This window comes from Amphiprion ocellaris, chromosome 21 (genome assembly GCF_022539595.1).
Source record: "Amphiprion ocellaris isolate individual 3 ecotype Okinawa chromosome 21, ASM2253959v1, whole genome shotgun sequence".
NCBI classification, from domain to species: Eukaryota; Metazoa; Chordata; class Actinopteri; family Pomacentridae; genus Amphiprion; species Amphiprion ocellaris.
Window position 1 is genome coordinate 18,084,828 of NC_072786.1, and position 19,158 is coordinate 18,103,985.

General features: G+C 40.6%; 1 protein-coding gene across 1 annotated transcript; it reads left to right on the forward strand.

Annotated features, from left to right (window-relative positions):
• LOC111565832 (SIN3-HDAC complex-associated factor-like) lies at positions 1 to 16,896 on the forward strand. Its single transcript, XM_023266106.3, has 6 exons — positions 1 to 292; positions 5,326 to 5,453; positions 6,289 to 6,388; positions 6,528 to 6,642; positions 9,557 to 9,707; positions 13,490 to 16,896. The coding sequence occupies exons 2-6, from the start codon at positions 5,326 to 5,328 to the stop codon at positions 13,722 to 13,724; spliced, it is 729 nt and encodes a 242-aa protein (XP_023121874.1). The 5' UTR covers positions 1 to 292; the 3' UTR covers positions 13,725 to 16,896.
• Positions 16,897 to 19,158: the final 2,262 nt, after the last annotated feature.

Consider the following 19,158-nt stretch of genomic DNA (forward strand, 5'->3'; position numbering starts at 1 on the left):
TACTACGGCCACACTGGTTGCGTCAAGTTACCCAGCGATAGACTGCGACAGCTCAAAAAGTGAATGATTCTGCCTTCAAAATAAAAGGGTCTTCTTTAAGACGAACGTGCGCCACCGTTAAGCTGAAACTGCCAAGCGGAAATGCAATGTATACTGTGTTTTGACGCTCCGGCGTGCAACCTAAGAACTGTGGCTCTGTATTTTTAAACGCTAAATGAGAACGACTCCAGGAAAGCAGTGTTTTAACGCGTGACACGAGTGTGAATCGCTCAGCTTTTCACTTGGAAACAAGGTAAGTATGTTTTCTGACTTTGTGGGCGGAACAGTGGTGTTTCAGGCAGCTGGGTGTGTATCGGTAAAGTTACCGGAGGCTCGAGCTCCTTAGTACTCTAGCGTGACTTCAAACTGCCTGCTGAGAGACTCTTGAGTAAGCAGGGTTTCTTCAGACACAGCTCTGTTCTGCCACTAACACTCAATATAGTGTGCTTGTCTTCTTGCTGGCCAGGCTGCTGGACGGTCATGTCTTGTGTCCGTCTGACGGTGCACTCATCTCGTGGCTCTGTCGTTATCTGCTGGTTCGGTTAGCTCTGGAAAAACTACTTCAAGTCCCGCTAAGTCAGCCGTGTGTGTGAACTTTATTCTGTTTTCATGTGCGACACGCTCTGTCGACGCAGACAGATCCGCTGCGGTTCAGTCTTTAATGTCGGGCTCCCAACACATTAATGAAGCTGAAGATGGTCAGAGTTGCGACGTTTATTTGAGCGTTAAAATGAAGAGAGCATCTGAGCTGCTGTGTTAAGTTCAGTTCCACTTTGTTGTCGGCTGGTGGGTGTGTTGGTGCGTCAGCGTTCAGCCCCTCAGCAACATGAGAACGCACCGGACCGAGTCGTCCAGCTCTGCTCTGTAATGCGGAGTTTTAAAGTAAAATAGCAGGATGAGGGGATCATGGTCGTGTTGGTGTTGTTGCTGCCATAATCGAACACTGTGCGATCCGTTCAGTTCTATTAAACAGCAGCCTTCAAAGTTTAAGGTGTTGCACATCAAATCCATCACTTCTTGTCCTGAAACAGACTCCGAAGCTCTTCCACATCATCCCCGGCACAGATTTCCGCGTGCTTGTCGGAGAACTGTTTACGAGATAGTCCGTCATATGAGTCAACGTTATTATCATCACCCGAACAAGGCGAAGCAGCCAAACATCAGTGGTAACATTTGGCAGGAGAAAGGTGGGTGTTTTACGCACTGACTGGGTGTTTCTGCTTGTAAAAAGACGCGCTAACAAACATGTCTGGATACAGTGGAGTGACTACTAGTGGAGAGTCCGAGCACAGTTTTGTGCGAACGTGTCCGATGATGGAGTCATACCGAGGAGACCTGCCCATCTCATCAGAGGATGAGTAAACAGGGAAAGTAGCTCCACCAGGACGCATTATTCCATAGTTGAGGTGTTTTTGAATTGGTGATCTACTGCTTCACCTGCAGCAACACTGCAAGTGAAGCTGTGTTACCTCTGACTTCACTAATCATGTCTTTTCACTGCGCCTTTTGTGAACTTGTTGCACTTTCCAGTGACACCCAGGCGTTGTTTCAGCCTCGAATCGTTGTCAGCAGCAGCATGTTCTATCAGTCTGCCTCCTGCCTCCATCCTGCAATGTGTCTTCTTCAGTCAGGACAGGATTACACAATCACTGCCAACGCGCAGCGGCGAATATGACCGACTACCACCGCCTCTAAGGACTCGATTTTTCATCTGTTCCCTATCACATACTGATTCCTGCTCAGATGTGTATTGATCAAAATGTGTTTCAACCACATATAACAAAGAAGATAAAGTGAGTGCTGTTAAACGTGTGTGTGTGTGTTAAAGATGAGAGATGTGGATCAGCACCGTCCCGGACACATGTCTCCGTTGCATCAGCACCACTGTTACGTAAGAGCCAGCCGCTGTTCTTTCCTCGGTGATGCTCAGGCTGCGAACCTGCCTCACGCTCTCTGTCTCCTCCCTTCTCTCCTCCCGCCTCTCCCCCACGTGTGAGGAGCGACAGGAGGGGGGTGTCTCTTACGTAAATGGTCATATTCACGCAAAGACGCAGCTGGTTTGTGTTTAAATGAATCTTCATAAACCACAGTTCTAGTTGTGTGCTGAGCTTAGCCTGCAGACAGCAGGCTAAGCTCAGCAATCCTGAAATCCTCAGAAAAATATCATGTCTAAATGGATGATTGAAAGCCCTTACCCACTAATGATCACCGTGTGAAATTACAATTTACTTTACAATACTTACAGTGTACATAGTGTAATTTTTAATTTTTTAAAAAGAAATATCTGACTTTGGCTTCATTACTCATAATTTCTTTTTTTTTGTAATTCACTTTTTATTAGTTTTCAATTTTTATAACAGAATTAAACCAAAACATAACATCAATAATAACAATAATAGTAACAATAATCACAAATGAATGAAGTAAGAAAAAACATGAAACAAAAAAAGGGAAAAATTATAAAAGTAAACAGCACCAAGATAAGACAGAATTAAGTCTCTCGTGTTACACAGGGTAAACAATTAAATAACTCATCTTTCCAAAAGAAAAATAGAAACAGGCATTGGCTAAGGCAATAAGACATCAGCACAGGCGTCATATATCACTGTACCATACTCATACTTTGTGTTGCCAAGATAGAAGTCCAGTCACAAGAGATACAAGATACAGAATACAAATCATGAGAAAAGCACACATTACTATCCATTCAGCTTATTCCTTCCCATGTACTACTTCAACCATAAAGGAGCCCCATATCTTTTGAAATATATTTAGTTTATTATTAATTTTAAAGATCGACTGTTCAAAATTTGCTATTTTAGTCATTTCCCCCATCCATTCACTAAAAGATACTATATTATCAGTTTTCCAGTGTCTCAGTACTATTCTGCACCCTGTGGAGAGAGCCAGCCTACACCACAGGGTCTGTTGAACTGTGAGGCCCTCCTCTCTCACACCTATTCCTAATGTACAAAGTGCAGGGTTTTGCACAAACTTTGTACCGAGTACTTTGTTGACAAATCCTGTTATAGTCTTCCATAAATTCTGGGTCAGGTGACAATCATAAAGCATGTGTAAGGGTGCTTTCACACCTGTTAGTCCGCTAAAGTGGTTCGTTTGGACCCAAAAGTTGTTACAATGTTGCTATTTTCAACTGGTTCGGTTCGCATTCACACCAGTGTTTTCGCAGGTGAACCTACTCCAAATGTTATATCTCCCCCCAGTCGTTTGGCGGCGCTGTTTACAAAACAAGGCGTTTACGATGACGTAGGTGTACGCTGATTGGCGTAAAATTCCCTGTGCAGGTTGCTACGGAAGCTCCCGTAGACCAAAAAGTCTGCTGCGCCATCAAGTGGTCCGAATGGAGACAGGTTTGTGTTCTCACCAGGAGCGAACCGAACTGGAGTTCACATAGAAGCGGACCGAGACCACCTCCCGAAGGTGGTCTCGGTGCGGTTCGTTAGTCCGAACCAAAAAAATCTGGTATGCTTTCACATCAGCCCAAACGAACCGTACTTTCAGGTGTTGCGGACTCCAGTCCGCTTTAAGCGGACTAAAAGACGTAGGTGTGAAAGCACCCTAAGAGTGTGCCTTTACTCCTGTGGCATCTCCAACATAAATCTGAGTCCCGAAGTTTCAGTTTGGCCATCTTACATGGGGTCCAATAACATCTATGAATGATTTTGTATATAATTAATCTGGTCTGTACTTCCCTTGATATCTTATACCATGACCCTGTAATATCCTTCCACATCTCCTCAGATATTTCCCCTCCCAAATCTTCCTCCCAAACCTTCTTGAGACCTGAAAGTCCTGGTGGGTGAGATTGTCTCAGCTATAAAATGCTGATGCAGTTTTTTTGGTCAGCTGATTGGCCTGTATCATTTCCTGTACTAATGTTTGCTTTATTAGGGGTGTCCTCTTTTGCATGGATAACAAACAGCTTCTCAATTGGAGGTACTTCCAGAAATCTGTTTCAGGTATATGGTGTTTCGTCATCATCTGTTCAAAGGAGATAAATGTATCTCCCTCCAAGACATCCTCAATGTATATAATCCCTGCCTCAGTCCACGTCCGCCAGAATAAGGCTTTTCTGCCCACCTTCAGCAATTTATTATTCCAGAGTGATGATCTTCGAGTGAAAAGGGGCTTTGACCCTACAATTTGGTGTGAAGTCCTCCAGGTTTCTCTTGCAAACCTCAATAATGGACTATTAAATGGGATTTCTCCCTCTGTCTGAGTTATGAAGGCGTGAATGGAAAACGGTTCTGTAAGTTCCCTCTCAATTGATACCCAAGCCGGGGTTTGACCATCTGCACCATATATTTTAGATAGCTGATTAAGCGAAAAAGCATATTGATACCAATCTACTCTGGGCATTCCAAGGCCTCCATCCTCTTTGGCAGCGTACAATTTAGTTCATCGACTTTGGCTTCATTACTCATAATTTCTGTCTTTCATAATAAAGTCTTACTTGAGTAGGTCTGATCCGTAAGTGCATCCTTCTTTTGAACATATGAGGAGCCTGTATTTCTGCAAGTTTTTATTTGAAAGATGAAAAAAAAGAGCCCCCTTGTGCATAATAATTAAATATATCACATTATGCTACAGAAATGGAAGGCTTACAAAAACTACAAGGAGTTATGTCAAATTGTTAGTGCCACTTTGAATTTCAATCATATGTACGCTGATCCAATATAGATGTGATATTTAGCATGGGAAATTAAGGGTAAGCTTATTTTTGTGGGGGTCTTTAGTGCATTTTTGAAGAAAAAAAACAATTTGCCAACTATGGTATGATAAATGTTTAAAATCAAACGTTTTGATTTTGCATGTGTAGCTACATGACGGTCTTCACAGCAATTTTTGTTTCCACATATAAAAAAAATCTGAGGGGCTCTTCCTGAAGATAATAAATATAGTCTTATGTGTTAAATGATTTCAGGTTCTCTAAATGATGTCCCTTTTTGGAATTTGCTTTTTATTTGGACGTAAACATAATGAGCTGCAATTTTGATACTAGATTCAGGAATATGTCAACTTTTTCTCATTCCTCAATTCCTCTTTCTTCCTGTGATGGGCACTGCATATCTTTTAGTTTGGGGTTGTTAGTTTAACTAAAAAGGAACTTGAAAACTTGGCTTCCAAGAATTGTGATAACCAATTAACCAAACAATCAATCCCAGGAGAAAATCAAGAAATAGTAAAACAATTTTTGTAGCTGTGAGAGGAGCTGCAGTATCCTGATTGTCTAATTGTTTGTATGTTTTTGATTTGGTGCTGCAGATGTTTGGCTTCCACAAGCCGAAGATGTACCGCAGTATAGACGGCTGCTGCATCTGCAGAGCCAAGTCTTCCAGCTCCCGCTTTACTGACAGCAAACGCTACGAGACCAACTTCAAGAGCTGCTTTGGGTGAGTATCTGTCCACAGGCCCAGCTGGTCGACTCAGGGGACAAAGAGGCAAAGATTAGCACAGGTGTCTGTGTTCATGTAGTTTCAAACTGTGAGATGTAAGGGACAGGTGCATACAGGTGTTGTTTCAGGAGTTACTACAACAGGAATTAGCCAAAATGTAGAACAAATATCAACTAAAAGAACAGAACAGGGTAATTCACTCACTCCATGACATTATGTTTGATGTATACATCCCCATTGGATTATAGAAACTGTAGTACTAAAACCTAAAGTATTATTATCCCCCAAAATCCATCCACCCACCCATCCATCCATCCACCCACCCATCCATCCCTCCATCCATCCATCCATCCATCCATCCATCCATTATCTATACACCCTTTAATTCTCATTAGGGTCGCGGGGGGGAGTCTATCCCAGCTGACTTAGGATGAAGGCAGGGGACACCCTGGACAGGTGTATCACAGGGCCACATAGAGACAAAACAATCACACTCACATTCACACCTACGGACAATCAGAATCCCCAGTTAACCTCAGCATGTTTTTAAATTGTGGGAGGAAGCCAGAGAACCCGATTAAAAAAAAAAAAAAAAAACACGCATGCACAGGGAGAACATGCAAACTCTTCTAGCTGCAAGGTGACGGTGCTAACCCCGAGCTGCTGTCCAGCCCCCTAGAAGAAGTAAAACATAGAATAGTAATAATAGGGCTGAAGACTGATTGATTTGCCCTCATCCCACCAGTCGAAGTACAGGTGTATAAAATGTGCATCTTCGATGTTGCTTTTGATTCAGTAGTACATCACTGATGTGACTCTTCCCACCCAACAGACTTGGAGAGGTGCGTTGTGGGGACATCTGTAATGCCTGTGTTCTCCTGATCAAGAGATGGAAAAAACTTCCAGCTGGATCCAAGAAGAACTGGAATCACGTGAGGAAACATTATTACACTTAGTTCTTTCATGGTGCTTTACATTAGGTCAACTGTAATTTAAATACAGTGTTTGATGGCATTATTTCACTCATTCTTCTTGTTTGTTTCTAAAACCTTATGTCCTGTGTGAATTCAGGTGGTTGATGCGAAAGCTGGATCGAGCGTGAAGTCCACATTGAAGACCAAGAGGATGAAGAAGAAGCTAAGACCAAGTCAGATTAGTCGAGTTCAGAACGAGCTGAAAAGAAGCAGTAAGCAGCCTGTTCAGTCACCGCATCGTATGTGGGGCTACAGTGTCTTAAAGTTATTTTTTTGGCCTTTTATCGGCTTTTATTGGATAGGTGCAGTGTGAGAGAGACAGGAAACAGGAGAAGAGTCAGGGGAAGACACGCAGCAAAGGGCCGCGAGCGCGAATCGAACCCGGGCCAGCTGCGCCGGGGACCAGCCCCTGCACATGGGTCGCCCGCTCAACGCGTTGAGCCACACGGGCGCCCACAGTGTCTTAATACATGACAGTTATATTTGTCTAATCACACAGCTGTGAGCCTCATTTCAATATTCCAAGCCTCAATGAGTCACACTTACTCACACTCACTTTGCGGGTTTTAGTTCAGGTGTGTCAGTTGTCATTGGTTACTACACAGGCACAGTGTTGAGCGTGTTCGTTTTTTGAGATTGAAGCCAAACTGCTTCTCTCCAGGTAGCCTGTTTATTTTGTAAATATCAGTGTCTCAAAAGAATCTTGTACAAGGACCTTTTCTGTTTGGAACAGACTCCCAGAAAAGGATAAAGTCTGATATGAACAAAACATTTTATTCAGTATCGTGAAATGTCATTGGTTAAAGGTGGGGTTTAGACTTAGCTCTCCCATTAGTTGGTGCACAGATATGTCCATATTTCTTGGCACACGATTCATCCAATCCCCAGGAGCCGCACCTTGTAAAAAGAACCCTCCTGCAAACTTTTTCCCACTTTCTACCAGTTAGTATTATTCCATTGTTAGCTGAGATGTGATGTAGCCATTAGTGGTATCTCATAGGGAGGATGCAGATGGCCCTTAGGGAGGATTATTATGGTTTTCTCCCTCAAACAACCGTGAGTTTTGCAGTTTCAGTGCAATTAGTTTTTATCTTATAAGGAAATAGGAATATACTATGAAGCAAAGCCAATCTCTATCTTTTTGATGTATGTGTGTGTGAAAACACTCTTGGGACTGATGTATGTGTGTGCAGCTGTAACTTTCCAGCTTGACCTGTCTGTATCCATCATATATTTAACCCTTCAGAGCCTGGGGTTAATGCTCTCTCTCTGTTCAGGTCAACATAACTCATACATTAATTACACAACAAATGGTTATTAATATCAATATTGTATTACTCATGTGATATTAATTTCAGTGTTCAGCTGGCAGTGCCTTAAAAAAAATAAATCCTAACAACAGCAGTGGTGCAAGACAGACCATTCACCTTACAAGTACTGATAGCACAGTCTGCTAATACTCCAGTATATGGACAAGTCTTGCATTCGAAAGGTACATAAACCTCTTGAAAGTTTCAGCAGCAGTAATAATAATTCTGCAGTGAAATGTATCCTGTAACTGATCATTAGCACATATGACATTACGACATCATGAGTACTGATGTATCAGTTTGTGCACGCTGTTTTCCTGTTGTACCTGCATGAGGCAGATCAAGTTCAAACTTCACTAGACCCTTTCAAAGGGGCATAAAATAAATGTAATGGCTCACGAAATGAATAGTGGAAAAAAAGCTTCTTGTGATACACTCATATTAATGATTTTTTTTTTTTTTTTTAAAGAGATTTCTCTAAGCTGTGTTTCTTTGGTGAAATATGTTATATTTGACCTCTTTGGTCTTCAAATGATAATGTACAGAAAAGATCCTGAGAAGTTTCATAGGTGAGCTGTTAACAACTCACATACATCTGAAACATGACAAGGAGCAACAACCAGAATTCGATTTTTCACTTTTTTTTTGTCAAAAATGTTAACAAGTGTTAAGACAAATAATGTGTCTGATTATATAATGTGTATAGAAGCACCTTGTCTCCAGATTTATATGCAGTATTTTCCCATTCTTTATTCTGTAAAATCCCTTTTTGACAGACATGTACAGAGGAAATGTAGATCTAGCTTTCCCTACCCTAAAGATGGTCTGCTGCATTTTGATGTTTGATTTCTCTGGACCATCACCGTGTCGTGTCCATATCAGGGTTATTTGTAGCAGCCACCAGCAGGAGACAATCTGCACTGTTTCATATGAAGTTAATACTCCACCAAAGAGGCGGAGTCTCAGCAGAGTTATGTGGCATTTGTCTGTCTGTCAGTAACATTATTCAAAAACGGACTAACAGATTTGGATGAAATTTTCAGGGAAGGTCAGAAATGACATAAGGACCAAGTGATTAGATTTTGGCAGGTGCAGACTTATCGGGATTTATCCATCGGAAATGACACAAGAAACAATTGATTAAATTGTGGGGGTGTTTCCAAATCCCATCAATTCCCGCCGCCTGTTACAAATTTAGGTCATGCGATTCACTATCCATACATAACATATACATGCATAACACACGCCGGGGCTCAGCGCAAGATCATTGTATTTATGGGTGCATCTATATTAAATGGCCGCAGTCTATGGTGCTGTGATTTCTGCCACAAATTTTTTCAAGATTTCAGCCATTGGAAATGATACGACAGTGCTCTCTGAGTGCTTTTCTTGCTAGTATATGCAAGTGTAAGCTTTACAATATCTCTCTGCCAGTAACAATGGAATGTAAATAAGTACATTCATTCAGGTACTTGAGATTGAGTATTTTCAGCTATTTACTTGTAATCCAAACATCCAAACATTTTAAACACTTAATTTTACCAAATTTGTCTAGCAGTTATAATATGTAGTTACTTTTTAAATTGCAATTTTACATATTTTTTCTGTCCAATCAAAAAAACATATCTCCAAATTTACTGAAACTGAATTGTTAAGAGATTTGGTGTGGGTTTAGAAAATTCTACTTCTCAAGCTAAATAAGCAGTTTTTAAAAATTCTCGACGTAGCTGAAAAATGTACTTTCACACATCTGTGTACAGCTTTTTTTTTTTTTTTTTTTTTTAAGCTCATGCAAAGTTGTTTGTGTGTCCTTCAGACTCAGATGCCCACAGCACTACCTCCAGTGCCTCGCCTGCACAGTCGCCCAGTTACAGCAACCAATCAGACGAGGGTTCGGACACAGAGCTTTCGCCTGGCACCTCACTACCCCCAGCCTTCTCCTTCCTGGACCTGACATACTGGAAAAGGTCAGACATTATACAAGGGGCCACATTAGTTCCCACAATGTACATGTGGGTTGTAGTTATGAGTTCACTGTACACCGATAAGGCATAACATTATGACCACCTGCCTAATATTGTTTTGGTCCCCCTTTTACTGAAAATACAGCCCTGACCCATCGAGGCATGGACTCCACTAGAACCCTGAAGGTAGGCTGTGGTGTCTGGCACCAAGATGTTAGCAGCTGATCTTTTAAGTCTTGGAAGTTGCCAGGTGAGGTCTCCATGGATCGGACTTGTTTCCAGAACATCCCACAGATGCTCCATTGGATTGAGATGTATGGAATTTGGAGGCCAAGTCAACATCTCAAGCTCGTTGTTGTGCTCCTCAAACCATTTCTGCTTTGTGGCATGGCATATTATCCTACTGAAAGAGGCCACAGCCATCCAGGAATACCGCTTTCATGAAAGCGGTATTCCTGGTATTCCCTACGCTTAGGTAGGTGGTATGTGTCAAAGCAACATCCACATGGATGGCAGGACCCCAGGTTTCCCAGCAGAACATTGCCCAAAGCATCACACTGCCTATCCCGGCTTGCCTTCTTCCCTTAGTGCATCCTAGTGCCATGTGTTCACCATGTGAGCGACGCACATGCACCCAGCCATTCACATAATGTAAAAGAAAATGGGATTCATCAGACCAGGCCACCTTCTTCCATTGCTCTATGGTCCAGTTCCAATGCTCACATGCCCATTGTTGGCGTTTCGGTAGTGCACAGTGGTCAGCATGGGCACCCTGACTGATCTGCAGCTATGTATCCCCATACACAACAAACTGTGATGTACTGTGTATTCTATCACCCTTCTATCAGAACCAGTATTGACTTCTTCAGCAATTTTAGCAACAGTAGCTTGTCTGTTGGATCTGACCAAACGGGCCAGCTTTCACACCCCACACGCATCAATGAGCCTTGGCTGCTGGTTCACCACTGTTCCTTTCTTTGACCACTTTTGATAGATACTGACTACTGCAGATCCCACAAGACCTGCCGTTTTGGAGATGCTCTGACCCAGTCGTCTAGTCATCACAATTTGTCAAATTCACTCAAATCCTTATGCTTGCCCATTTTTCCTGCTTCTAACACATCAGCTTTGAGGACAAAATGTTCACTTGCTGTCTAATATATCCAACCCAGGAACAGGTGCCATGATGAAGAGATAATCGGTGTTATTCCCTTTTCCCGTCAGTGGTCATATTGTTATGCCTGATCGATATACACTCCCCTCCAAAAGTATTGGAACAGTGAGGCAAATTCCTTTATTTTTGCTGTAGACAGAAAACATTTGGGTTTGACATAAAACAATGAATATGAGACGAGATCAACATTTCAGGTTTTATTTCCAGGGAATTACATCTGGATCTGATACACAACTTACAAGATAGCATTATTTGTAACAGAACACCATATTTTTAGGTGAGCAAAAGTAGTGGACACAGACTTAAAATAGATTCAAATGAATAAGACTTTATATATTTAGTTGCAAATCTTTTGCTTGCAAAAACTGCATCAAACCTGTGAACCTCACCAAACATTTGCATTCTTCTTTTGTAATGCTGTTCCAGGCTTTCACCACAGCCTCTTGCGGTTGTTTGTTTTGGGGGGGATATTCCCTTCAGTCTCCTCTTTAGCAGGTAAAATGCAGCTCTATAGGGTTTAAGCCTGGAGATTGACTTGGCCAGTCTAAAACCTTCCACTTCTTGCCCCTGATGAACTTCTTTGTTGTTTTGAGAGTATGTTTTGGGTCATTAGCTTGCTGCACAATCAAGGATCTCCCAATCAGTTTGGTTGCATCTTTCTTTCGATTGTCAGACAAAATGTTTCTGTAGACTTCTGAGATCATTTTGCTACTGCCATCATGTGTTCCATCATCAGTGAAGATTAATAATCCCGTCCCAGAAGAAGCCATACAAGCCCAAGCCATGACATTACCTTCACTGCGTTTCACAGATGAGCTTGTATGTATGGGTGGATTCATCTTTCTCCAAACTTTAGCCTTTCTATCACTTTGGTAAAGGTTCATCTTTGTCTCATCAGTCCATAAAACTTTGTCCCAGAATTTTTGAGGCTCATCTCTGTACTTTTAGGCAAATTCCAGGTAGCCTGGCCTTCCTGTTCTTCTTGCTAATGAGTGGTTAGCATCTTTTGGTGCAGCCTCTGTACTTTTGTTCATGACGCCTTCTGTCAACAGTAGATTGTGATACCTTCACTCCATCCCTCTGGAGGTTGTTGCTGATGTCACAAACAGTTGTTTTAGGGTTTTTCTTTACAGGTCTCACAATGTTTCTGTCGTCAAATGCTGCCGTTTTCCTTGGTCAACCTGTTTGATGTCTGTTATTTAGTACAGTAGTGGTTTCTTTCTTCATTAGGACATTCCAAATAGTTGTACTGGCTATGGCCAATGTTTGTGCAGAGGCTCTGATTGAGGTTCCATCATTTCTCAGTTTCACAATTGCTTGTTTTTCCCCCATAGACAGCTCTCTGGTTTTCATGTTGGTTACACCTCTAACCATAGATGCAGTGTGCACAGGCAAAATCCAAATCTGAAACTGAACGTAGACACTGAGCGCTATTTATTGTTTGAATAGTCACTGTAACAGGACACAGCAGGGCAACAAGACACACCTGTCTGTCACATGTTCCAATACTTTTGCTCACATGAAAAACAAAGGTGCTATCTTCTAAGTTGTGTATCAGATCCTGATGTAAATAACTGGAAATAAAAGCTGAAAAGTTGATCTCTTGTCCCATATTCATTATTTGATACCATACCCAAATGTTTTCAGTCTACATCAAAAGTAAAGGAATTGGCCTCACTGTTCCAGTACTTTGGATGGGAGTGTATACGTACCGCCTGATTTGTATGGACATCAGCTGATACTTGCTTTCTTATGAAGTCAACACTTACTGTGTCAAATATAATTGTTTCTTTAATTATATGCAATTGTAGTTGGACTGTTTTTAATTTCATGAACTAATGCATTTTGATATGGAAACAACCTACAGATTTAGCTGTGATTATAATTCCTTGGGGATGCACACTCAGATTCCACAGATACATATCTGTTGTTATAATACTACTTTCTCAGTCCATGGGAGTCCACTTGAAGTACTCTGCTACATGCATACTGTGCATGCATATTGTTTCATTTGTTCATTTGTGAACCCTAGCGTACCCCCTTGGACAGTATAATACTGACTTACCGTTCCTTAGTACTTTTTTTAAAATTAGGGGGTTTTTTGGCTTGTTGTTGCCATCTGGTGAACTCGACCAAATAAACAAGACATAAATGATATTAGACCTTCTCTCCATCACTAACCTACAGTTATGGATAATGTGAGAAATACAAACAGGAATGATCCCTGTTATGTAAGATTTTATTGGAAATTTAGCGAATCAGCAGCAAATTCCATTGTTCTATTGAGTAGATAGACAAATAGATATGCACTTTACTGTCCCACAGGGACACGTCTTATTGGCATGGCTCAAAGCTACCACATCGCACAGCCCACTTGACAGCAATGTCATAAGGGGCAATACATGCAAGTACTTCAGTCATCAATGTGATGACAAGTCATTATTAAAAAGTAACAATGGAAACTCTCAGCTAGAGTTCTTTGTACAGATCTGGATGTCTGTCTTTGAGCTGCTTAGATCACTTTGGAGATGTTTAATCTATTCCAAATGCTCTGGCACAGTCTGATATTTGCATTCTACTTGTCTATAACTTGTTGCTGCTGATGTTTCAGACAGAAGGTGTGCTGCGGCATTGTGTACAAGGGACGCTATGGAGAAGTGCTCATCGACCCCCATCTGTACAAGCCCTGCTGTCAAAGGAAACCCCAACTGCACCAGCCACAGGAAGAAGGTGGTCTGCTGGAGGAGGAGGCAGCAGGAGAGAATGCAGTGAGCATGTTACCACCCCCAAGACCTAAAGAAGAAGAGGTGGAGGAGGATGGTGATTGCAGCACAGGGTTGGTATAGTTTTCACTGATAGACTGACAAACAGTACGACACTGATGACTGATAACAGTCAACCAAACTCGACACAGTCCATACCAAGCGTCACTGCAGTTCTTCAATGTTTTCCAAGTTGCTGCTATCCTGTCAGACATTTTTCTTATCCCCTGGACTGCATCTTCAGACTGGTCCTGTTTTCAGTGTCTTGGCTTGCTATGAGATTCTGTTACTGTAAATACTTTATTTTGCTCTCTGTTTGAAATGCTGGATTTATGATTGCTGCATGGAAACCTGGAGACCTCTGAGATTCACCCTTTATTCTTCGGATAGAGCTGTACATTGGAGTTTCCTCTTTCGTCTTCTTGATGTCAAAAGTTTCATGGTTTATTACAAACCATATGTGTGGCTTTATGTGAAGATGAGTATACATGTCCAGCTTGTTGTGATGGGATTTGGCAGTGTTTCAGAGCTAGCCAGATGCTAGTGGTTAGCTGCTACATTCTGTGGCTGGAGAGCCAATATGTTTGCACAAGTCAGCCTCTTTAACCCATGTGACTTACCAGTATATAGGGCTGCCACTTCCTTTAGAAAGTTGAACAATAATTCAAATGCAACCCCTGAATTCTAAAACTAGACTACGTGGCAGGATTAACTTCACATTCATCTGTGGTGTCTCCACTGTTTTCTTAACTCTGACCCCCCTTTTTTTGCTCCAGTCACTGTGGGTTATTTTTTACTCACTGCAATATAAAGTCCTGCATCTCTATGGAAATAGCACAACCACAAATAAAGTAGACAAGTCAAAAAAATGTCTTTTTGCAGTATACAGTTAGAATGCCCTACACCTAAAAAATTTGAAGTTGATATTCTTTATTTATTTTACAAAAATTGAATAAACCTGGAATCAACATGTCCAACATTTTTACAAGTGCCCATAAGTGTTACCAATACTGGAAAATAATGTGGCACTACATACTATAGATATTTAACTACTTACATTTTAAATTTGTCTCCATACTTATCTCCTGTTCCTCTCTGCTCTGTGTAAACACAGCCTGCAGTTCATCCCAATAGTCCCTGAATTTTTGTTAAGCAATATTTGGTCATAGCTGAATCAGTCATGGTTTCACTGAGGAGTGCAGAATTTTGTTTTTTACAGAATCTATTTTGGCCAGATGTAAAGTGAAACATGTAGAATAAAGTGATTTTGATAAAATATCACAATTTTAACTGCAAATTTCCTGAGAATGGAATCCAATTCCAATCCATTTTTGTTTTTACAAACTCTGGCTCTGATTTATAGTGTAATTTTTGGCAGTTGTTTTAAAGATAGCATACTTTTTGCACCTGCCAGCTAGTTTTGGGGTTCAGAGGGTTAAGTGATGAGCTAACATAACTTTAAGATTTTGTTTTACAGTTTTACTTTTTGACCGTGATTATGATAAATCCCAAGGCTTCCCTTCTTTTTCTCTCTGATGGTTGAATGACAGTTAGTTTTCAGAATGGCTCACTTGCTTTCTCCATTTTGCAAAGATAACCTTAGCCTTGGTTACTGATGGGACAAACAGTAGGTCAGATGTACACAGCTTTTTTTCTTATTTACAACTAGATTTTTGAATTTGAACACATCACTACTGGCCAAATGTTTCATGTTTTCCAGCTGTAATTAAAATTTCTTATTACAAGTTACAGACCTACTGAACAGTTTACTCCAGAGGCATACTAAATTAGAACCACCAAAGGGAGCAACAAAGCACAGCTAATGAGATAGTTTCATGCATTATAGACTCAGAGCCTCCACTTTCTGACCTCCACACAAAAGCTCCACCTGTTGCAAAGAAAATTTACTCAGGATTTTATCATGAGATCAAATGAGATGTGACATTAGATTGAAAAACAACACGCATGCAGATTCCACAGTTGGTCCATCTAAATAGAACAATAGACTATTGCAGCTATACCAAAACATAAGGAGTTTCCTTGTTGTTCATAGTATTTGTGTCTCTGAAGTCTGTAAATAATGAAAGATTCAACACATCCTTTTGAATTATTGCAAAAGAGAATATGGATTTATGGTGCACATACTGTATATAGAAAGCACAAAGAAATGTTCAGGGAGGCTTCAGTCCAAACACAGCTGCCATTTCAAACTGTCAAAGTAACCATTATGAGCTAAACAAACCCTCAGGAAGGTTATGGCAGCAACACACAATGGAAGCGTCTCCTGCACTCTTGTTGCAGCAGCTTTTCCCGTCATGTCAGACGGGGCTCAGTAGCAATTTCTATTTCTGTGATGATATCACATATGACTGATAGTTGAGTTAGAGGCCTTTCGATGAAGCGAGTTCTCGAATTGCGGTTGTATGCAGAACTTGTTTTACACAAAGCCGAGAGTATTTTGCATGTGCTATATTTTTGTTTTGTTAAATTTGCCTTTTTGATGCAATATTGTACAGCCTGAATATATATTTTTGTATATAAACGAAAACAAGCATCTGTCCAGTCAGAGATTGGATGCCACCTGCATTAATCACCTTTCAGTGGAGTTTTGATTACAACTACAGAATGAAAATGTCAGGTAGATCTATGGTTACTGCTGTCTCCAATCAGATTTCAGGGATTGTGGACACTATTTGTATTTCTTTGAACTTGTGAAAAGTTTTTTTTTTTCTTCCCCACAATGATTTTATTTGAAATGGCCGTATCAAAGCTTCACTTGGAGTAAATTTGAAATAAGGAAGCATTTGGTATGGCCAGCATATTTTTTCTTTTTAAGTGTTGTTTCATATGTTGGGTAGTTTTTGTCTGAAAAAAAGTATTTATTAACTTAAATTTAAAGTATTTTCACTACAATAAAATTAATTGCTTTTTTGTGGACATGAATACAGTTCAAGATGTCTGCACGATGCTACCATAGGGACCAAACAGTTGATGATTGTATTATTTTAAACTCTTTGTTTTTGAAACATTGTATTTACTAGTTGTAATTTAGAGATGTCTTTGTACTCCTGATATTTTGGGTAGAAATGCCTCATGGATGTTAGGATTTACATTAGCATGTGATGGAGGTCTGCACTTAAGAGATATTTTAGCAGTGTGTCACAAAGAAATGCACAACTGTTCAATAAGGAACGTTTGTATTTTTATACACACTTGTAATTTCTACATGTTTATTAAATGTCGTTTGTCATGTTTACATATAGCCTTTTCACATGACATTGTTTTTGACTGTAGTACAGCAACTTCCAACCTAAATGGGCATGTAGAGCTCCAGAAAAGACACGGTGTTCTTCATGACTACGGAAAGAGTGACACACAAACCGTCTTCAGTGAGAACTGCTGCCTCTTTAGGCTGGAGTACACACACTTCATATATGTGATTTATTTATCGATTTCATTTAGAGTATAGAGTAGAAGTGAATACAACTCTGTACAATATCACTTGAATGTCGAATGATTCAAAATTGGAACAACTGAATAATTTGATTACCTCTCTCTATAGATATATAGATAGATATCTCTATCTCTATACATACATATATATACATATATATATATATATATATATACATACATATACATATATATATGTATATATATGTATATATGTATATGTATATGCGTGTATATATATATATATATATATATATATATATATATATATATATATATATATATATAAAAAATATATTATCAAATCCAGCTTTATTTATATAGCACTTTTAACAACCACCGATTGAACCAAAGTGCTGTACATCCAGAACAAGGCAAATAAAATCAGGAATACACAACAGAAGCACTAAAAACAAATAAAATACAAAAACACACAATAAAGGCAATAAAAACAAAATCAGAGATACGCAATAAAGGCACTAAAAAATAAAATCACAAAATAAAAAGCACTAAAAACAAAATCAGAAATACACAAAGGCACTAAAAACAAGTAAAATCTGTCTCATTCTGGATGGAAAGCAAGGGAATAAAAATGTGTTTTAAGATGGGTCTTAAAAATGGACAGGGAAGGGGCCTGTCTAAGGTGTAAAGGCAATTTGTTCCACAACATAGGGGCAACCACAGAGAAAGCTCTTTCCCCTCTGAGCTTCCGCTTAGATTTGAGTGTATACAGAAGAAACTGATCAGCTGACCTGAGAGACCGGGCAGGAGTATAACGGTAAAGCAGCTCAGAGAGGTATGGCAGGGCAAGACCATTTAAAGATTTAAAACCAAAAAATTTTAAAATGGACTCTAAAGTGCACAGGCAGCCAGTGGAGAGAGGCCAGAAGAGGTGTGATGTGTTCTCTTCTCCGTGCTCCAGTTAGAAGGCATGCAGCAGCATTCTGAACCAGCTGGAGACGTGAGAGAAGACTGGCTGACTCCAACATAAAGAGCATTACAGCAGTCCAGCCAAGACGAAATAAAGGCATGGACTACTGTCTCAAGGTGCTGCCTAGAGAGGAAAGATTTCGCCTTTGCCAACTGCCTTAAATGACAAAAAGCTAGACTTCACGACTGACCAAATTTGACTGTCCAGTTTAAAATCCCTGTCTAATATAAAACCAATAGTTGTAACTGTGGGCTAAACATACGTTGCCAAAGGGTCCAAGTCACCACAGAAGGGCTCACAGGATCCACTGGGCCCAAACACCATCACTTCTGTTTTCTTTTGATTAAAATGCAAGAAATTCAAAGCCATTGAAGCTTTGATGTCATCAAGACACACCAGGAGTGGTTTAATAGAGAAGGCATTCCTCCACTTTAAAGGAACATATATCTGACTGTCATCAGCATAACAGTGGAAGGAGATACCATGCTATCTAAGAATGGATCCCAGAGGAAGTAAGTATAATGAAAAAAGCAAAGGTCCTAAAATTGAGTCCTGTGGGACCTCACATGACAGGGAAGCAGGGGAGTATTCAAAACCCTCAAGGCTTACACTAAAGCTTGGGCCCCAGTGGATCGGGGAGCCCGACACAGCGGCCTCAGGTTCCGAGAAATTGCCCCGTGCAAGTTAATCCAGGGAGGGCAGGGTTGGCGAGGCCGGAACACTTTGTCCGAGCCGACCACAGGTACCAGGCAGGCGCTCACAGGATCCAGGAAACGCCGGGACATGCAGACAGGAGGAGAAAGACCACACAGCGTCCAGGAAACGGTGAAGAGTGCATCAGGAAAACCCTCAACTTCACTGCGTACACACACATATATATATATATAATCACATTTTTCGAAAGACTATGTTGAAAATAACACAATCGAATATGATCTGTAGCCAACTAAAAATCTGTCAAAACACTGCTGTCCCTCTGACTGTCCTGACTGTCCTCCTAATGGTGCCACAGATAGTGTGCTATGGGCACAATCTAACTCTGAAAATTCTGATGAATATTTAAAGTACATTCTATCAATTTGTTCAGCTCAAATGGAGTCCAGCAAGTTTGCTGCATAGAGTCTATGGTTTGCT

Bases quoted from the DNA above. Each gene is read 5' to 3' on its own strand.
- LOC111565832 (XM_023266106.3), top strand. From the start codon at position 5,326: ATGTTTGGCTTCCACAAGCCGAAGATGTACCGCAGTATAGACGGCTGC. The intron at 5,454-6,288 runs GTGAGTATCTGT...CCCACCCAACAG, and splicing joins AACTTCAAGAGCTGCTTTGG to ACTTGGAGAGGTGCGTTGTG. The intron at 9,708-13,489 runs GTCAGACATTAT...CTGATGTTTCAG, and splicing joins GACCTGACATACTGGAAAAG to ACAGAAGGTGTGCTGCGGCA.